A 20,711-nucleotide genomic window follows, 5' to 3' on the forward strand; every position below is an offset into this window, starting at 1 on the left:
TGACGCTGAGCATGAAACTCAACTGTAAATGAACTAGACAGCACCTGCTGTCATCCTAAAACATCTAACTACACTTCCATCTAGTTTCTGACCAATAATCAACCCTTTATATTCGGTCCCATATATCTGATGTATCATGAGAAATATGAGAGTCGCAAATCTATAATTTCACTTATGACGTCACTGTGACGTCATTTCAAATGGGATCGACACCAAATTTGAACACAACCTCGGCTAGGTATTCAGGAAGATGTGTGCAAAGTTTCGCTTCTCTATCTCTTCGCGTTGCGACGATATCGTCGCAGAAGTAAAGGGGGGCAACTATATGCCCCCCCCCCCCCAGCGGCCGGCGGGTGGCGCGGAGGCCCAGCGGCCGCCGGGTTAAGTCTCTGCCCCCCCCCCCCCCAGTGAAAATCTCCATAGTTAGACGAGGCCCTGCCGGCGAGGGTTAAAACAAAGTTCTAATACAAAGACGAGCTAAGACTGTCGACTGGTAAGCACCCTACCCTGAGTTTCTCGAATTGCTGGTATGGAAACTACTTTGCAAAGGTAATTTATTGACATAATAATAACATTCAGTTCACGAAAAAAAGAATCCCAATGTACGTCAATGAGGCCAGAGTAGGTATCAGAAACAAAAGCACCAAAGCAATATAAGGCTCCAAATATAAGACTCCAGTAAAATAATAACATTCCCAAAAATGGTCGATGTCAAATCACTCGCAAACGCAGACGGACAGCCGACGTGCGTTGTTTGCAGCGGCCACGCTCACGCCAAAAACTCAACGTTGGCTGAGAAACCCTTGTACCATCCGTAATTACCCGACTTGAACTTGACTATGAACTGGTTGCCCGTAGAGGTGAAGCTCTTTCCCTTGAGTTCTGTATCGCAAGCCACCTTATCGTCGGAATGAGCGTCGCCCGAGTAGCGAAGAGCCACGTAGTCCCAGTAGCAAACATTATCGACGCTATACAACATCTTCATGTCAGTGAACGTGACCTTAACACGCTGTCCGGTGGGTGCTTTGATAACCCACCAGCATACCACGTTAGTCGGGAAGTTGCTGGGGTAGTTGGGTGTGGTGATGGTGCCCGACTGTGTCATGTCGATGTTCCCGCAGTCGACCCCCGGGTAGTAGCTGCCGTTGAGCGTCTCGCAGTTGGCGCCGGAGGTGTTGGGCGGACAGACGCAAGTGCAGCTCTTGCCGACGAAGCCGCCGTTCTGGCAGGTGGGTGGGCTGGAGCAGCTACCGGCGCAGTTGTACATGGCGTTGACGAGCTGCTTGTCGCGGTGTGACAGACCACCCTCCCGTCCAATCAGACCTTGCTGGAGGAAGTTGTTGACGCGAATAGTTTCCTTCCCGTTTTTGGAGAAATATCTGCTCCCGTAATGCATGATTGAAGTTAGATCGTACGGTACGGAGTAGTTGTTCGGTGTGGACCGCTTCCCGAAGTTGCCCTCCTTTCCATCCTGGATATTCTCGAAGAGGATTGTGACGTAGTTGTCACGGTCGTGGCGCGCCTGCTGGTGCCGCAATCCCAGGGCGTGGCCGAACTCGTGGACCACCGTGCCCAGGCCGGTGCAGCCGTCGCCGATGCTCAGATCCTGGCCCCCGGAGCTGGTGCTCTTACCAATGTACGACCAGCAGCCGGCGGCCTTGATGACGTTGATGTGCGGCACGCTGGAGCCCTCGGCCACCTCGTTGAACTCGACGCAGGTGTGGTCCCGCCAGTGCTGGATTCCGGCCAGGATGGCGGTCCGGTCGGCGGACGAATTGGAGCTGATGGCGAAGCTGACGGGGCTGGTCCAGAGGTTGGTGGCCGCCTGACGGCCGTCGCGCTGCTCGGCCGTCAGAACTATGTCCGATTCGAACAGCTCACGGCCGTCTTCGGTCACAGACGGGTTCAGGTCCTCGAAACGCCTGTGGGTGGGAATCTTGGGCAGGCGAGACTCGAGCTGAGCCGAGGGTTTCCCGTATCCTGATCTTGGTGCAGGACTGGGAGTAATCCATTGGTCCTGAGGCCGATGGGCCTTCGGCGCGGCGGTCGCCAGCGTCAGTAGAGCGTACGACAGGATACCCTTCATGGCTGTTTCGGACTTGAGTCGTCGAGCTCTGTATTGGCTTTGCTCAGCGGCGGCCCTTTTTATTGTCGCCATTTGAACGCGTTGTCATCGTCGTCCCAGACAGGGCACCGCCCACTCCGTCTAGCCGCCAATTGGTGCACACCTGAGGTCGAGCCCCCTGCTCAAGTGTTTGATGACATTTGCAAAACCTTTGCAGGAAGATGAATTGTTGCCCTGCTTGAAAGTTTGTTCGAGCTACTTTAGCACCATGCTGTCATCATCAAACTCTTGCGCGTCGTCCTCTTTTACCAAACCATGACCGGGCGTGGTCAGATGAAAGCAAACTTGGTGCTGTTTTCCGTAACGGTCGGGAAAGACCGCCTTCAGTCATCGTAATTCACTCATTCGTTAGTTCCCACAGGCGGATCCAAGGGGGGGGGGGGAGGAACAATCGGGCAAAGTCAGGACTAGAGGCGGCCAAAATGTGATTTGTCCGCCCCTTCCAAATAGAAAAGTCTCCTCTGGACCGCAATTTACAAAAGATGATGACCTGCATGCAAGATAAATCAATAAAACCTCATTTTCAATTCCCATTGGTAAAAGTATATGAAAATCGGAAAAATTTTATCAATGATAATCCTCGAAGGAGAGACATTTGGCCTGAGACAAAATGCTTCTCTCATGATTTTTTTGCGCTCTTTTGAATGTTGAATGTCGAATGAATGTCTTGGGAATGTTACGATGGGACAATAGCCCTGGCATGGATTAAACTTAAGCCTTTGATTTTTTTGCGGGAGGGGGATAGGTACCTACATCCCGGAAACCAATATAGAGCACCAAAAAGTGGCCGGTTTTGGTCCCTCCCTTTGAAAATGGCTGGATCTGACGCTGCTAATTTCCCTATTTTGGCTGATGCTTATTCGGATTAGGGCTACTGTTTATCCTTTTGGTGCCTCTGATGACAGCAGTGTCAGCTTGATACAAAACATTTTTGTTTCAAAGTGCATCGTTTTTTATCAGTTTTTCGCATTTGCTTTCGAATTTGTGCGTGCAATGTGCAGATTAACTTTGCTGGTATGTATGTAATGTATGCATCATGAAGATTGTTTTTGTAAATGACCGTCTAGGACCGTCGGAACTAACATCCGTGTGTCGTATGGGCGTGCGAATGTGTTAGTACTTAGTACTCAAGACGTCTGATCAATGTTCAATAATGGTCCAATCTAATTATCATAGTGCCTATCGAGACATTGAACCCCTTCCGACCCATATCTTTCGAGAAAATGATACACAGTTAATAAACGGTGGAATTGTCGAGCGCTGGCGCCTAGGCCTAAGTTCGCCATTCCTTCTTTGACGCTCGTGCATTCTCACGATATACGTGTATACCATCGTGCTTTGTGGAACCTCTTTGGCTGGGAACTGGGAACACCCAATCCAGGGCTATCAGATAGTTAGGTACTCGTATGCATATGTTACTGTTCGGCTTGCCGAATGTCGCAAGCTTCAACTGATGATACATATATGTATGCGTCAAGGCGTCAAGAAGCAAAGCTTTATTACATCGATCAACGATCGCATAATACAATGCGAGTACATTTTTTCACAAACAGGAGCTACGAAGCATTATAAGCATACACTAATGCATATACGTAACTACATTGTACTCAACCGCCTATCGGTCATTCCGTACCTACGAACTTCGCTGCCTTCTTTATCGCCGCCGGGTTTAACTTCCCTCACCAACGTTTTTTTTTCTCGCGAAATCGAAAAATGCAGTACTGTTTTATGCTTTTGCTTTTCTATAGATAGGTATCATTTTGTATGTTGCATCAACTTAAATTTCAAGCACTAACGCTTGGCAGAGGTACCGGAACTCATGACAGTAGCATTCGACCTTTACCACGCATAGAATTATCATTAATGAGATCGACTTTCGGTTTCAATGAAGTTCTTTTTTTTTGTTGAAAACTGTGTGTTTGTCGAGTCGATGCACACATATGTAGTTTTATCAAATTTATCATGTTTGTCAAATGCCTTGGGACAGACTATACTTATCAAGTATGCTCTAAACCACTGAAAGAACACTCAGCACTATGCATGACAGTTCTTGGAACATCGACATTCGACATATTCATCTTCTAAAGCAGCATCAAAGCTAAAGAAAATCGCGGCAGTGTTATCTGAGTAAGTACACAAAATAAGGCACATGGAACAACGAATTCGTCGCATATATCGCACACGGCACCCCAGGCACACACGGTCTCAGCAGACCATGCAGCAGCCGCAGTCACCGATACAGAGACTCGACTCGAAGAACATGAAGTCGATGAGGAAGGCGGCGCCGAGCAGCGTGGCCTTCACGTCCACCTCCAGGTCCTCCGGGAAAACGATACCGTAGCGGTCCGAGTCGGTGAACAGCTCGCGCGCCAGGCCCGACCACGTCTTGGTGATGAAGCCGAGCTCCTCGCCGTCGTCGGCCGAGAGCACGCTGAAGTCGGAGCCGCAGCAGGCGGCCCAGCGGAGCGCCGGGCCGCGCACGTGCAGCGCCTCGGAGCCGTCCGGCCGGCAGACGACCAGCAGCGGCCGCAGCAGGGACCAGCGCTGGCGCACGGTGCCCAGCAGCCGGCCCTGGGCGCTCACCTCCAGCTCCTGCTGCCAACACGGGTAGCAGCAGTTCTGGCAGCGCAGCGGCCGCCGCAGGTGCAGCACCTCGTGCCGGTTGCTGCTGTCCTGGGACGGGCACGGCATACTCTGGTTAGTTACAACGGCTGGCAGCAACGAGGCCAGAGCCCAGACAGGCAACTCGCCGAGGCCACGTAGTTAAATGAAACCATTGACGGACGCAATGTGATCAACTGTAAACATGATACTTTGGACCCGAAAACATACGCCACTCATGTGTCATTTCTGCATACCACATAGCCAAAGCAACACACATTTCAGAGGTCATACCGGTTAGGTTGAAAATATATATTTAGAAATGACAGGGGTAAACTAAACATACTTCAAAGTTTGCCCCATTCCTCCCATCCCATGATGAAAAGGCTGGACAGAGGTATACTGGGCTGCCTTACCATGACCCGTATGTTGAAGGCGCGGAGGTAGCTACAGCATGTTGGCAGAGCGCCGGAACTGTCTTCCACAGCAAAGTAGACGTGCTGACCGGCACCGTTTTTCACTGTGTACTTGTTGGCTGTTTCGACGCCGACTATGGCCTCTGCAAGCTCCACCTTCTGCGATACGATCAGCGTGTCGGTACAGACGAGGTACTCGAGGCCGGGAGGAACGTTCGAGCCACCGCCGGCTGCCGACTCCGGCTGCTCTGTCACCGCTGACATGACCTGACACAGAGACGGGCAGGTGACCTGACCTGGGCTACACGGACAGGTGCCCTGACCTGAGCGAGACGAGCAGATACCTGGCCTGACCGAGAAAGGCGGGTGACTTAGTCTGACCGAGACGGGGCAGGTGACCTGACCGGACCGAGACAGGTATAGGTGATCTGGCCCGACTGAGACGGGACGGGTGACTTGACTCGAGCTAGACGGAGCAGACACACACCAGAGGCTCGTAAAGTTGCTCACAAGGTTCAAAGATCAGTAAAACAGATCACTATGATCACTCAGATCAGCTGGACCACCCTCACCAGTCTGTGACGCTGACACAACACACACTGCGGTTTGGCTGGTGACTCCAAAAGGCCTGAGAGGCCATCAAGGTTCGCTGGTGGCCCCAAGAGTGAGAACGATGATCCCGGCAGTTGAGGTAGGCGACTAATGGTCCGACTAGCCGATTAATACACTGATGACTGGCGTCGGTGCTTCTTGAGATTCGTAGACGACTGGGGCGGCGATTAACGTTGAGATTAGCCAGAGGCCGCGCCTGAAAAGAAACAAACAGACTTGGAATAGTTCGAGCTGCTGCTCGTGAAGTTACCACTCACCGCATACACCAATCGCACTGTTTTCCCACATAATAACAGTGCTTAACCAAATTAGCGACGATTAGCGAATTTAGTGATGAATGTTTAAGTTGGAAGATTTAAGAGCACGCACCTACTCACACATTATTAGATATATCATGCAAACCCATACGGTATTTCAGAGAATGGAGCCCCTAAACATTGTTCCACTCTAGCAGAAGGACTCTGCCAGCCATGAACCGTGTCGCCGACGGCACATACCCGGAGCGGTTGATACGAGGGGGGGGGGGGGGGAGCGGCCGGTCCCTGACCCAGATCACTGTTCACACACAGTGCGCACGACGCACGTGTTTGCATACATACCAGATCGTCCACTCTCCCCAGCTGGCGTGTGGAGGGTGTCTTGAGGTAGTGCATGGGGTATATAGCGTGCAGGGAGGTATCGAAACATAAAACTGACTACAATAAAAATATGATTAAATTATCACATGTAGACATTCATGCTGATCTCCCAGCATACATGCATGCGGCTGCGGGGATATAGCATCTTAGCTGAAGGAGCGAAAGAATCTCAACCATTAATTACGCTATAAAATGTCACTAACGAGTAACGATTGCAGTAAGTTGTATCGGCAATTTTTGATGACATGCTTCAGGCTCCGACTCGCCGCCTGCCTTTCAGATATCATCGGTCGCACCTAAATAGGGTGGTAAGCTTTTGCTTACGTCTCTGCCGCTGCCCATGAATTTCTGCACCTGGGTTCTACATAGGTCGTGTTTATCACAGTTTGGTCTCTGTTTACGCAAATTGTAAATGAGCTCCCGAAGGAGAGCGAAATGGTTCTGGTAGTCTGTTGTATCAGTGAGACTGCGCGGCACATGACGTCAGCAGCTCCGAGGTCAAGTGACACAGGGTTTGACATTATTTGATATATCAGACTGAGACCTTGACGGATGATTTCCTCGTCGGAAGTCGACCTGACCCCGTGAGGCGACATTCAATCCTATCAGATGTTAGCTGGATGCCTTCAACCAGTCACGGCGACACAATCTTTACGTCAGTTATATCCTCCCCTCAGCTGCCTCCTTCCCACACCCAGTAGAGTCTAAATACCACTCATAATAAACGTTGGAATTCGTTGGAAAACAAACATTTGATGGCAAATAGAATGTGGTGCGAAGCTCCGTGTGAACGATTGCATGAATGCATTTATTCACTCGCACACCCTCGCCCAAAATGATTACCGGTCACAGGTGTATGAGCCAGGCGCGGATACAAGGGGGGGGCCATGGGGGCCATGGCCCCCCCCTTGGCCGATTTTTTTCAAAAATAAAATAAAAAGTTAAAAAGCTGAAAAGGGGGCCTCCTGAAAATAAAGTGGCCGAAATCCGATGAGTTTTTTTTTTAACCTACCCACTTAGTTATTTCTTAGAAGACTAGCTGAGAAGACTTCTTTGTTAGAAGATTGGTAAAGCTTTTCATAACTTGGAGGTCTCTTATACTCACAGAGATGACCACTTTTACAGGGCCTCCTAACCTGCATAGAGGGCCTCCAAGCCTGCACAGATGTCCTAACAAACACAAAATCTCTTAGCCTACACAGAGGCCTCCACTCGCATCCGAACAAAGGGCCTCCTAGCCAACACAGAGGGCCTCCTAACTCACACAGAAGGTCTCCTATCCTGCACAGAGGGACTCCAAGCCTGCACAGATATCCTCTTCGCCAACACAGGACCTCTTAATCTCCACAGAGGGCCTCCACTCGCATCCACACAAAGGGTCTCCAAGTCTGTACTGAGGGCCTGCGCTCGCATCTGCACAGAGGGCCTCCTAGCTATCACAGAGGGCTTCCTAGTTCACATACAAGGCCTCCTAGCAGGGGCGGATCCAGGGGGGCGATAGGGACTATAGCGCCCCCCGGGCGACTTTCTCATTTTCTTTTTTTTTTGCAAAAAAAGCATGATAGGGGGCCCCCAAAAATAAAGTGGACGAAATCCAGGCTTAAACTTTTGGGGGTAGGTAGGGCCCCCATCGATGGGGGGCCCCCGATTCGGAATAGCCCCTCCTTTGGCAAAATGCTGGATCCGCCCCTGGTATGAGCCCTGATTTAGACACCGTGGCTAGTCACTGCACTTCCTGTTCGCACCCTGGTTCGTGCTTTATCAAATATCAATTCACTAAAGTCGTGTCTTATCACTGACTACTGAAACAGCAAAGCCAGCGGACTGACATGTGGCTTCCTTACTAAATCGTATACTTCCGACCACCTGGCGACAGCACTTCTGCGTGATGATTCAGACGAATCACCTCCTGCACTTATGTTTAACCTGCTGATCATTATCGAGTAATTAACCCGCGCACCGACGGGGGAGGGCGGATATCCGCCCCCCTGAGGTTTTTCGCGAATAGCGGGAAAACCGCGGCGCGTAGCGCCGCGAAATTTGGTATGACTATAGCCTCATCAATTTTACACATGGTGTGCAAGTTTGAATCTCCTACCTTTTAAGGTCAGGTCACCAGGTCACTTTGAATGACCCAACCTCAAGTCACTTTTTTGCAACTTTGTCACCGTGCCAGAGCTACAGTAGATGTTGGAGGCCTTTGAAATTCGCAGGATATTATAAGGTCATTAGTAGCTACAATTTTTATATCTCGGAATTTTGATATCGGTGACCTAAGGTCAGGTCAATTTCGCGACCTCCCCATTATAAGTCAATGGGGGAAAAATCAACTCCCTGTTTTTACCACTAAAACGGGTCGGAATGGCCCCATATACCATACATGACTTCATATACGATCAACCTTCACTACCTTGAGGTCTGTTTTGCTGTTGGGCAGCTGTGAGGTCATGTGACGTCATCAAAGGTCACCAAAGGTTTTTGGCCAATAACTCCGTACAGGAACAAGATACAGACGCATGGATGGTCTCATTGTGTTCAGCTCGTCAAGACGCATCGAATGATATACATGATGACCTCGAGGTCACGTGACCTGAGGTCAACCTTTGACCTTGACCTTTCGAGGTCAACATATATATCATTCGATGCGGATTGACGAGAGGATCACGATGATGCCCTTAGTTTGTTCCTATCTTGACTAATTTGAAAGTTATTCGAGAAAAAACTCTCTCCATATCTAGCGCCGCCATTTTGACTTTTTCGACCCCTGTGACGTCATCTTTGACCTGACCTGAAAATGACCTTAGTAAAAATTGTAGATCTTGGCCGTGCGTATCCGATGCCGTTTACCGCTTGTCGCTATCTTGCTTCGTTCTCGAGATCTCAGGGGGGGCGGTCATCCGCCCCCCCCCCCCGTCGGTGCGAAGTTGGCGCAGACCCCCGTCGGTGCGCGGGTTAAGTATAAAATCACTAGATTCGTTTTGACCAAGGAGAACTGTGTGGCATCCATCAATATAACTTGATTCTTATACATACATCATCAACACAGTACAAATCCAGTCATCGGCAAATGACTAGATAATTAGATATATGACCGCATGGTTCTAACGAACGGTCACCGTGACATTATGTGACTCGTCACACGGTCCAGTCCACTGTCGAGTATTTACAACTTCGTCTGTACTTACACCGAAACTACCTGACCAGGCATCTCGAACTTTACCTACGTAAACTCCAACACAACCTTAACCCGCGCCCCGCTGGAGGGGGGGGGGAGAATCTGCCCCCTCCAGTTTTTCGCCAATAACTTCTAAATGCGTTACGCCAACGATGTCAAACTTTCATTACCTTATCATACATCAATTGGACACGTTCCCTGAAAATTGGAACGAAATCCGTCGCAAAATTTTTGAGAAAATGACGTTTTAGTGACGTCATGTCCGCCATGTTCGCCTCAAAAACGGCAAAATTTCAAACGCCACTAACATTTTCATTTTTAAGGGAATCAAGACGTAACAAAAAGGTAAGGTACACGTGATTTTACTTCGTCTACCAAATGGTTATCTTGGTTTGTTGAAAATTTTGGATTTTGGCACAATTTTTTTTTTCTAAAAAAACTGACTTTTTCGGGAGAATGATGATAAAATCCAAAATTTTGAGTGTATAAAAAAAAACGGAATAAATGTCAGAGTAATGGTCTATGTGCACCCACATACCAATTTTTAGAAGAATAGGTTCAAAAATGTGGGAGTTATTCAAAATTTTATGACGTCACGACAAACAAAATTTTTGAAAAATAATATGTTGAAGTTCTAGACCTCGTACGGAAACAAAAATAGCACCATTCGATTCGCCGTGAAAAACTGCATCAGATAGACACATTTTTAGACCTTCACAACCAACTTCAAAATTTGACCTCACTTGACCTGAACTTGACCTAACCTCGACCTGAAATTCATCCAGATGTGGTCCATATCACTTATTGAGTGTGCCTATTGAATTCTATGAATAAAATGACCCATAAAACATATGTCGCACATGCCCTTTTCTATATTTCGTTTTTGGTGACCTGACCTGACCTGACCTTGACCTTGACATTTTCATGGCATTGTATGCAACGAATATTGTCTTGGTAGCCTAAGAACACGTTTTGGGCAATCAGTTTCAGTCCATTCTTCGGCAACTACAGTGCAAGGCCGATACTGTAGAAACTTGCATTTTGTACCTTTGACCTGACCTTGACCTGACCTCTGACCTACTTAAGCAAAAACAAATTGGCCTCTTTAGATCTGCCTTGTTGAGAGCTTTCAATTGCCGTTTTCCTCGTCTTTCTACGACCATCGGTTCCGAGGTTAGACGGGGGGGGGGGGCGGAAGGGTGCCCTTACCTGACCTGACCTCTATATGCAATATGCATGTACTGTAATCATATATCAATGATCTGAGCTGACACTGGCATAATCTCTAACAAAGCTGACGGCACTTCCGGTCTATCCGAACGTTTTGCTGGGTGGTCGCCAGTCGCCACCTGACACTGGCATGTGAGGAGCCGGGAGGCCTCATCGCTGATCTGGCGGGATCAAAGTCGAGAAGTGTGAAATGGCCCCACCTGGCTTACCGACCGGCAGCGCTATTCTCATTTCACATGTCAATTGTCATTCTCACCCGTCCGAGCAGAGAAACTCACATCACAGCTGTAGTCGAAGTTCCTTCATCCTATCTCTTTAGGTATAAAAATAGAATAGTTATACTAAAGCTAACTCACCTCAAGCCGCCTTCGCTAGTAAGAGTCCCAACACCTCAGCAGTCTGTCCCAGGAGACGCTGCACTGACCACTGACGACTGACCACTACACACTGACTACTACCCACTGCACACTGCACACACCACGTGGACCGGCGTCGGGCGTACTATTCACTGCCGCGTCCGGCGCCGCCCCTTCCTTCCTACCGGCGCAGCGGGGTGACGCTGCCTGCTAACCGTTCCCGGTTCCAGGCAGGGGCGACTTGGTCTGCACCGCAGCCGGCCCGGGCCGAGCTGACAGGCGGACGGCGCACCCGTCTCTGACGCGGACCGACGTCTGCTCAAGGCCACCCGGACCCCGGACCCCCTCCCCCTTCGCCAGGGGCGCTGGATGCTGCAACGCGCGCACCCGTAACAAGCACCCTCGGGCAGCCGGTGCATCCGGGCGATGCTTGTTGAGAAACGCCTTTACACTGGAGGGTGTTTGGTTGGCTGCGTTGAACAGGATGTGTGTAAGGAAGGAACGCGCCGATGACGTAATGATTCTAAAATAGGACACGCGATCCGGGCCAGCCGATGACCCCGCAGAGGTGCGCAGCCTGCACCCAGCCTGCTCTTCACTTCGGCGCAATCTTGATAGCACTACTCGCCACTTGCATGAACATCAGCAGCAGCGCATGTATTGACATGCCAGTTTACTTGCTGGCATCACTGTCAGCCTGACATAAAAGGCACATGGGTCAAAAATCGGCAAAGGACAGCATCAAGTCGCTTCTGCAGCTTTTCTAGCCAAGAGCATACGCGAATGATTCGTTTCTGATTTTCAACTTTCAATGAATGTTATCTGAAATTCATTGTAATGGCCACACAGTTAATAACCTAATAGCACAGTTTGTACTGCCGAAACTTCAAACACAAACTTCAAACACTTCGGCGTTCGCTTATCAGTCGTTTTGTCCTCAAGCTGTACATTTTATATCGTTTGGTTGCCTTAGTCAAGGAGGAAATGCTTCGTTCCCTTGACAGATCAATACAGGTTAGATGAATGCTAAGCGTCACTAAGGCGGCCTCCTCACTCTCTGTTCGAAGCAGCTGTTCTAAATGCTCATAGATTTAACAAATCTCATCCATTTAAAAAAAGAAGTTTGTACTGCTAAATATTGTTCACCGTGCTAATTATTACAAAAATAGGAGTGCCTTCCGAACAGATCACGCTATTCAGTCATTTACGTTAGCTGTTAGCTTGATGTTTTCCATTATGAGCCAAAATCGTTCAAAGTTTCTGTGACTTATAAATTTCCTAGACGTTTTAACATAAATGTATAGTAGGTATGGGAGGAAGGGTCCCACTGGGTAAAGTTAACATTTTGAAACGAGGCCGGTTAGAAAAAAACGTTTTCTTTCAGTAGTTCATATGAAACTAAATTCGCTCTTCACTTTGTAAATCTCGGAAACGGTGTATATCGATGTTGAAAAATAAGGGTGTCATAACTGCCGGCAAACAAATAACTAGCCGCAAATGGTGGCGAAATGCCGAACGGTTCGTCTGGCTCAGCCACCAGCAACAGAGTCGTCATCGTCGGATGCTGCTGCAGACGACGATGGGTCACAGGAGGTTGGATCGCTGCGGAACATCGTCGGTCAGCAGCGGCAGCAGCAGGTGGCACTGTTCCGTGCGGAGACAGCTCGTCTGCGGCACACCAATGCGGACCTGCAACGACTGAGCCGGCTGCGCGAGACCGCTGAGGTCAAGCACCCGCCGCCCTGGTCCCCCGAGCTGGTCGGCTGCGAGAAGCTGCTCACGGACGAGGTCGCGTGGCGCGAGTACGAGAGGCGCTACCTGATGGTGGCTCCTCCCGTCCAGCTGCCGCCGCCGCAGGAGGTCGACATCGGCCGGCTGACGGCCAGACTGACTGGCGAGCAGCCGATGCTGCCCACCCCAGACCGCACCTGCGCACAGGGCTTCTTCCCGCCGGCAGGCCGCACCCGTCTGGCCTATAACGAGCCGCGTCTGCGGTCCTTGGTGCCCGGCTGCCGGCTGCCGAACACCGTCATCATCCGTCTGCTGTGGTCCACTCGCACGCTGCTCGATGTCGAGTACTACCGGGCCATGGAGAACCGGCGCATGCGGCGCCGCCAGCACTGGGAGTACTTCGAGTGGAGCGACTCGGATGAGCTCGAGGAGGAAGCGCATCCGCAGGACTCTGCCCAGTATATGACTCACCTGGAGAATGTGGCCATTCGTCGGAGAAACAAGCTCAAGATATCGATGGTGGACCACGATCACGTGGAGAACTGGCTGCAGCTGGCTGCCTCGGGGGTAGACGGCGTGGGCGCTGCGCCAGACTCTGAGGACGAGGTCATCTCCAAGATACGTCAGCGGCGTCTCAGCCGGCGAGGTCAACTACGCTCCGACCTGGATGGCAGTCTCGCCAGCCAGGATGACGCCTACATGCCGGCCTTTGGAAGATTCACGTGTGGAGCACGAGCGTCGGAAAAGAAACAAAGAAGAAAGAAGGTGAAAGAGGACGGCGCGGACGAAGTAAAGCGTCCTAGGAGACGAAGAAGAAAGAACATTGAGGAAGGAAGTGCCGGCGAAAATAGATTAGCAACCATTGAAAATGAGTATTCGTATTCTGACGATGACGAAGACTGGGAATATGATGATGAGCCAACGGAAAAGCGTGATGATGCCGGGCATGTAACAGCTGATGCCGCAGGTGCAAGGAGGGACGGATCGGGAGGAGAAGGCGGTGCACATCCCGCTGCTGGGACGACCCCGGCCAGGCAGCCTCAGACTGGGTACGGTACGTCGCCGGCATCCTCTGCAACCGGGCCAGCCGGTACCCCCGGTCCCCAGACGTCGCCAGCTGCTGCTGGAAGACAGTACTTTACGCCTGCTGGTGGGACGTCTTTAGGCGCACGGGCTGGGCAGCAGGCCGACCAACAGGCGGACAGGCAGCAGCTGCGGCGGCCGTCGAGGCGCGCTGGGTCGGTGTCCCCGAGCGCGAGCGGTCGCGGTCGGACCTCCGTGGCCTCCGGTGGGGAGAAGACGGTGCTAAATACGTCCCGAGTGAGACCTGACATGGATGCGGCGTTCGACTCCGAGACATCAGGTCGATCGCCGCCTCCGCGCAGACAAGCGCTCAGAATGCCGCATCTGTTCGAGGTGAAGGATTATGTCTGTGAAGACTCGAAATTGCCTGGTAAGGGTCCAACCGAAAGAGGAATGAGTTTCCAAGGACCAAGGCGCGCATTGTGCATGCGGAGGGGTAGACAGGGGAGGAGGTCTGGTGACGATGCAGATGCCGATCAATACGCAGCAACATTCAAGAAGTGGTCTTCGTCAAAAATACCAGGCATTTTCTACGATTCAGGTTCCGATGATGAATACGGTGGGGATGAAGCATCAACTCTTTCTGGTACAGGAAGTAAGGTCAACATTGAACATCTCTCTGGGCATCTAAGGTCTGGTTCTCCGAGTTGGAAATCTCGGAGCCCCACAGGATCAGGTCCTTTACACGAACTTGCCATTGAGTACAGCAAAAGTTTGTTGCAGCACGAGTGGGCGCAGGACCTATTGCACGGTGCCAATCCTGATATTCTCGATCCCTGGGAGGCTGCAGAGCGTATGGTCAAACGACTTCCTAGGCATTCGTTTGAAATACAGCAAGATATTTTACACGAAGTGCGAACGATATACGAGACGTTCCCTGCTCCCGAACACCTGCATCCGATTTCGACTGGGATTTTGGCCAGTCTCTACACGGCGACGGACGACATCCCAACACTAATCATGGCCACGGACACCCTGGTACTGCTGGCCGATCAGATGGATGTCGTGATGGCCAGCATTCTCACCCTCCTGACACTGGAGAGACTGGACGTCAGGGACTGCATCGAGACGCTGCTGGAGAGACTGGGTCTCGTCGATCCTCACAAGGTGGTACTGAGAGAGGCGCTCTCGTGGGCCCCGCGAGGTAAACACAGGAATCGTGAAACGTGCCTAAAGGAAATCAACAGGAAGGCGCTAAGCTTCGTCAGCAACTGGATGCAGGCGTTCGAGGCCCATACGAAACTCATCGCTGAAGAGGTGAATAAAAGTAAGTACTCGCTATTCCACGCTTTAGAAATGTTCCGGATACGATTTAGATCTTCACGCAGATTGCTGTTCTTACTTCGCGGGCGAAAGGTAGGCATAAAGTTTATTTCAGCCCACTCTTCAACATTAAACGAAAAAACGTTTACGTTGTTAATGTTGAACTTCTCCGTTTCGGCGCGAGTAGGTTATAGGTAGGTATACATAGACCACGGAGATTAGAGGAGTCCTGGATGCCGACGTCTTACGCTAATTCCTCCCAACCTAACTCGAATTAACCCTAGAACGCCTAGGGGGGGGGGGTTGTATCAACCCCCCCCCCCCTGAGGTTTTTTCGAAGTGCACGCTAAACGGCTTGTCGTAGCGGGCTGAAATTTTCAATACCCTCTGGGGCAACCTTTGCGCATCTTTTGCCGAAAAAAAATTGATCGGGTCATGTCAGGTCACGGAGTTATGACGTCATAAGAGGTACAGCCTCCGGCCGGATTTTCACAAACTGAGTGCCAACGCCCGAGGTTTCCTGCCGGTGGTACGGACATCGGTTGATGGATCGTGATGAAACTTCCCATGCATGTTGGGGCAAGTATTGGCTATCATATGGTATAAGAAATTTGACCGGGTCAGGTCAGGTCACGGAGCTATGACGTCACAAGAGGAACAGCGTCCGGTACTATTTTTGAAAAGCGCCCGAACCACTATTTTGCTAATTCTTGTCACCTCAATGGGAATATGCAGCAATATTAGCTTCTATAGGGAGCAAATGGACCTCCCAAATCCAAAAATACAATCAGATTTCAAAAATTTAAATTTTGATTTTTCGAATTTCTGCCGCCGACTGTGACCTTGCCGACTTCCGGCGCTCCCAACGCGCCATTTTTAGAGCTAGGGAAACGAAATACATACCAAACGATAGAGAATTGATCAAGGAACACGATAGTGAAGGTTTCAAGTCGATATCTCCCACCGTGTTACCGCAATCGCCGCCGAAAGTTGAAAAAATTCTATTTTTCCGAAAATTTGACCTTTGACCGGTCAAAAGTAGGTCAAATGTTGACCTAGGACCAAAAAATATACCACCAATCGCGAGATCTCGTTGAGAGCAATCCGTTGGTCTTTTCCGCTAAGCTCTACGACCTTCCGTTTCGAAACGCCAGGGGGGGGTCGTAACAACCCCCCCCCCCCTGGTCGTTCGTGTTATGAGAAATGGCCTGGTCGTGCGAGGGTTAAGAGATAAATAAATAGCATCGGACCTTGCGCCATAAATAAGCCTGCAGAATGCAATTAAAAAAATCATGTCCTTACCTAATCAACCATGCATGTGGGAGCCATGTGATGCTGCAATGGACAATTCTTTATTTTTGTTTTAGACATCATTGCATTGCAGGAAAAATGGACGCCGTTGTGAAATATAACATCATCAAGATACTGAAGAACTACGAACCTCTCGCGATCGAAGAGACTGATGAGGGCATCAATGTCAACCTCCGAGAACCATCCAGCTCCAGTCGGCTGAAAAATCCCGAGGTTCGAGCTAGCAATACGGGCATTACGTTTTTCTTTGTAACATCACTTTAAGTTTACCGTCAAGTCTGCTGGCAATCCACCTACGTTCTCGCTATATCAGTGTATGACCTCGTCCTCATCGGCTAACTAGTTAACCCGCGCCCGGCTGGGGGTCCTGGATTTCCACGCCCTGCTGGGGGGGGGGGGGTGTTTGAACACCCCCCTTGTAACTCGGCTCCTGGGCCACGTAGCGATACGCGGAAGGCGGCGTTCGAAAGAGCGTCAAAAATAATGACGAAATCACTTCGGTCAATTTTTTGGTCAGGTCAAAGGTCAGGTCACCAGAGGTCATTGAAGGCAAAATTTCGCCGATTTCCAGGTCGAATGTCGAAAATTTCCAAGAAGCTAACGCATAACTCGGGAACCAATAGAGCTACAGCGCCGCGGAAAAGCGCATTCGATAGCCCTATTAACGCCCTTTCTGAGTAATTCTCTCAGATTTGACCTAACGTCAACGGTTTTGCCTGCAGGGGGCAAAAACTGCAAAAATAGCCGATTTTTTCGGAAACAGTTTTTCTGCAATAACTTTTGACCCAAGCCTTGTACGAGCTTACTTTTACCGGCATCGTGTTCCTCTCGTCAAGACGCATCGAATGAACTATAACTTGACCTTGAAAGGTCAACTTGAAAATTTGACCTCAGGTCAAGGTCATGACCTGACCGGAAAGGGTCATGTTGCATATCAGTCGATCCGTATAGTCGAGCTGAACACATATAAGGCGTTTTCATCGCTCTAGCATGCCTCTATCAAAAGTTATTTGCGAAAAACTGTTAGATACCATTCGTGACCTAAGATGACCTCAGGGCACAAACAAGGGTCACGGACACCATTTTCATGTTCAGTGTGTCTAAACCACTTGTAATTCGGTGTTTGGGAGTGTTTATAATGTCTTTCGTCCAAAAGAGGCGCATTTCAATTTTCTCCCATTGACTTATAATGGGGAGGTCGCAAAATTGACCTGACCTTAGGTCATCGATATCAAAATTCTGAGATATACATTTTGTACATGCTATTGCTCTCAGCAATCGCTGAAAGTTTCAAAGCGGTCGGTCACTCGGTGTAGCTATGACAGACATTGAAACTTTTTATGAGGTGAGGTCACTTCAAGTGACCTGGTGACCTGACCTTGAATGACCTTGGTCTGAAATTTTCACAACATGTGTAGAATTGATGTATGATAAGGTGTACCAAAAACGGCGGCGCTCCGCGCCGCCGTTTTTGAGATATTCGCGAAAAACCACAAGGGGGGGTGTTCAAACACCCCCCCCAGCAGGGCGCGGGTTAATCGGTTAGTTATCGTTTGGTAACATCCCCTGAATGTCTACCAGGTGATCGAGGTGCTCAACTACTTCGTCGAGATGACTGATGACGAGGACGAGCTGGGTCAGGCTCGCGGGGAGAGCGGTCGGTTCGCCGGCAGACTGGAGGTCAGCGACCCGCTGGAGTGGCGGCGCAACAATAAGGATATCCTGGTGCCGCCGTCTCCTTCACCAGTTGCAGTGGTGCAGGTGGGTGTCCGTCACCACTGGCGTAGATGCAGGCCTGTAGTGGCTGTGTTCAGTCGGCCCTCAGGTGGAAGTGGGTTTCCCCATCTTACCTACATGCGAGAGTACGGTGGGGAAGTAAGAGGAAGTAAGATGTTTACTTCTCATCGTCGATTTCCGGTTCCGGATTTCCGACTAGCCGGCACCCGTGATTGATTGCCGTGTCTGCCCTGGCTGCCAACAAGCGAGACCGTTGTAACAACAGTGTGTTGTCGCCGCTCCGTTTGACATCTGTTTGATATTCTCTTGCCTTGTTTGTCTGCGATCTGTTGTCCGACTAGTCCCTTGTTGACTGTTTAACTGTTGACTGTTTACCTACCAGCTCCGTCGACCGCTCGTCTGACCTGACCTCACCTCTCACAGGGGAACCGTTCGCTGGCGTCTGGCGTGCTGCGTCCCACCGCCCTGGTCACCCACTGGCAGGGTGTGCCCGGCCTGGCCCCGGGTCCGTGGCCCACCGTCACCGTCGGCATTCGACTGAGAATTGCCGACAAATACTACCGGGGCCTTCCGGCGCCCGGTGCACCGATGGAGTTCCACTAGGGGAGCGCAGACGGACCGGTCCGTCTCCTTCCGTGGATAGTAGCGCACAGTGGATCGGACGCTAACCGACACCTCTCAGCTGGGCCTAATACCCATATTGACATCGTTACGTGCTCAAGGCCCTCGCATGCTGATCAGAGACGGGAGACGTTAAGTCATCAGTGGGGAAATTGGGAGCTCTCGTTGTTTATAATGAAATTGGAGTCGGAGATGACCTGGGTAACGGAAATCATCTTCATGAAACCAGCGTGACCAGAGAGATTTTTGGGATAATGATAATGATATGAACGGTAATGATGGCAAAACGGGTCGGAAACAGACTGTGGTAAAAGCTGTCTCTGAATATCACAGCCGTTGGTGCATGTCATTGTCTGATTCGATTTATTAGATTGAAAGGACCACTTCGGCCCCAAAATATGTCATCCAAGCGGTGAGTTGAGACACAGGAGGTAAGAGTACAGCTGATTGATGCGTCATAACATGTAATGATAGATATTGCCTGGAACTGGCAGCATTTGTTTGTTATAAAGTAACAATTAAGTGCTGTTATACATATTTAAAATAATGGAAAGTAGGGAGCTTCAACTCAATTAAAGCGAAAACTGAGAGCACGGATGGCTGTAATAAAAATTAATTTTGCACTTTCTTCCTTTCAAATGATAACAGCCTCTGCATCATACCTATGCTAAGGTAACATTTATAAATGGGCCGTTTAATTTCGGAGCGAGCTGCAATTCGGCAGTAACACTTTGCATCACGATCGCACTACTCAGAAAAGCAGAGCGAAAAATGTATTAATACTCTTGATGCAGTGATATTTTCACAGCTCGATTAAACGTCCAAACCAATCCGAGATGAAAAGTTATTTGGCATAATTACGAGTGAGCGAGCGCAGCGAGCGAAGCGAAGTCTTTTCAATATAACGGAAAAATCTCAGTATGAGCGGACCGGCCCGGCCCGGCCCGGCCTGTAACGCTTTTGAGAGGCTTATATCTCAGCAACCGCTGGACCGAATGGCCTGCGGTCTTTTTTGCTGGGTAGCCCCATCCCTTCTACCCCGTAATTGACTACTTTTGATACATCTCAGTGACCGCCGTGGCACGTGCCCGGTGCCACGTGAAAAGTCAAGGGTGTTCAAGCAGTTTTGCAAAAGTAATGATTTTGAGAGGCCCATATCTCAGCAGCGGCTTGAGCGATTGTCTTGCGGTCATTTTTATAGGGATAGCTGCATCCCTTCTACCAAAGGTCGGATGCTCTTCATCTATGTGAGTGACCCCCACTGCACGTGCAAAATACAACAATAAGAGGTACCAAATTTGTTCCCATTTCAGTAACTCGGTAATTACTGGGGCGATTTCGCTGAAACTTGGCATACAGGTATAGGCACCCACCAGGCAATGCATTCCCATGTGTTGCGGTTAGGGTGCTACTGCACGTGCGCACGTGCAGGGGGCGTTTCCAGATCTCGAGAACGGCTGGGCCGATTGCGCTCAAATTTGGTACACGGTTGGGGACCGGTTAGTAGGGTGCCGTGCAAAAGTCATTTTGGACCCCGTTTGCACGTGCGCACGTGCAGAATGCCGCTTCCAGATCTCAGGAACGGCTGTGCCGATTGCGTTCAAATTTGGTACACCGCTAGCAACCGGTTAGAAGGGTGCTTTGCACAAGCCCGTTGGAAGTACCCTCTCGCCCTTCTGCACGTGCAGGGCTCACTATCTCGCTCGCTCGTTCTTCGCCCAAAAGGCGTTTTACTGGTACTTACGGTACTTATGTCTTACGAAGCACGATGACGAGAATGTAGGACGCACATCTCCATACAATCTACCAAGA

General features: G+C 50.1%; 3 protein-coding genes across 4 annotated transcripts; 1 reads left to right on the forward strand and 2 right to left on the reverse strand.

Moving 5' to 3' along the window:
* Positions 1-683: 683 nt before the first annotated feature.
* Positions 684-2,129, reverse strand: LOC122378381 (blastula protease 10-like). Its single transcript, XM_043359386.1, has one exon. It carries the CDS (start codon positions 2,084-2,086, stop codon positions 770-772), a length of 1,317 nt encoding a protein of 438 aa, XP_043215321.1. The 5' UTR covers positions 2,087-2,129; the 3' UTR covers positions 684-769.
* Positions 2,130-3,606: 1,477 nt separating this feature from the next.
* LOC122378382 (phospholipid scramblase 2-like) lies at positions 3,607-11,475 on the reverse strand. 2 transcript variants are annotated; one of them, XM_043359387.1, is made up of 4 exons: positions 11,154-11,475; positions 5,715-5,950; positions 5,143-5,409; positions 3,607-4,798 (listed from the first exon to the last, which is right to left on the reverse strand). In XM_043359387.1, the coding sequence occupies exons 3-4, from the start codon at positions 5,404-5,406 to the stop codon at positions 4,331-4,333; spliced, it is 732 nt and encodes a 243-aa protein (XP_043215322.1). In that variant the 5' UTR covers positions 5,407-5,409; positions 5,715-5,950; positions 11,154-11,475; the 3' UTR covers positions 3,607-4,330. The 2 variants fall into 2 exon arrangements, with proteins under 2 accessions (XP_043215322.1, XP_043215323.1); XM_043359388.1 differs by having other exon boundaries at positions 5,143-5,969; positions 11,154-11,453.
* An 876-nt stretch (positions 11,476-12,351) lies between these two features.
* On the forward strand, positions 12,352-19,522 carry LOC122378383. The gene is made up of 4 exons (XM_043359389.1): positions 12,352-15,234; positions 16,615-16,754; positions 18,123-18,302; positions 18,702-19,522. Exons 1-4 carry the CDS (start codon positions 12,651-12,653, stop codon positions 18,879-18,881), a joined length of 3,084 nt encoding a protein of 1,027 aa, XP_043215324.1. The 5' UTR covers positions 12,352-12,650; the 3' UTR covers positions 18,882-19,522.
* Positions 19,523-20,711: the final 1,189 nt, after the last annotated feature.

The sequence above is a fragment of the Amphibalanus amphitrite genome, unplaced genomic scaffold (assembly GCF_019059575.1).
Source record: "Amphibalanus amphitrite isolate SeventyFive unplaced genomic scaffold, NRLGWU_Aamphi_draft 000058F_arrow, whole genome shotgun sequence".
In the NCBI taxonomy this organism is placed as follows: Eukaryota; Metazoa; Arthropoda; class Thecostraca; order Balanomorpha; family Balanidae; genus Amphibalanus; species Amphibalanus amphitrite.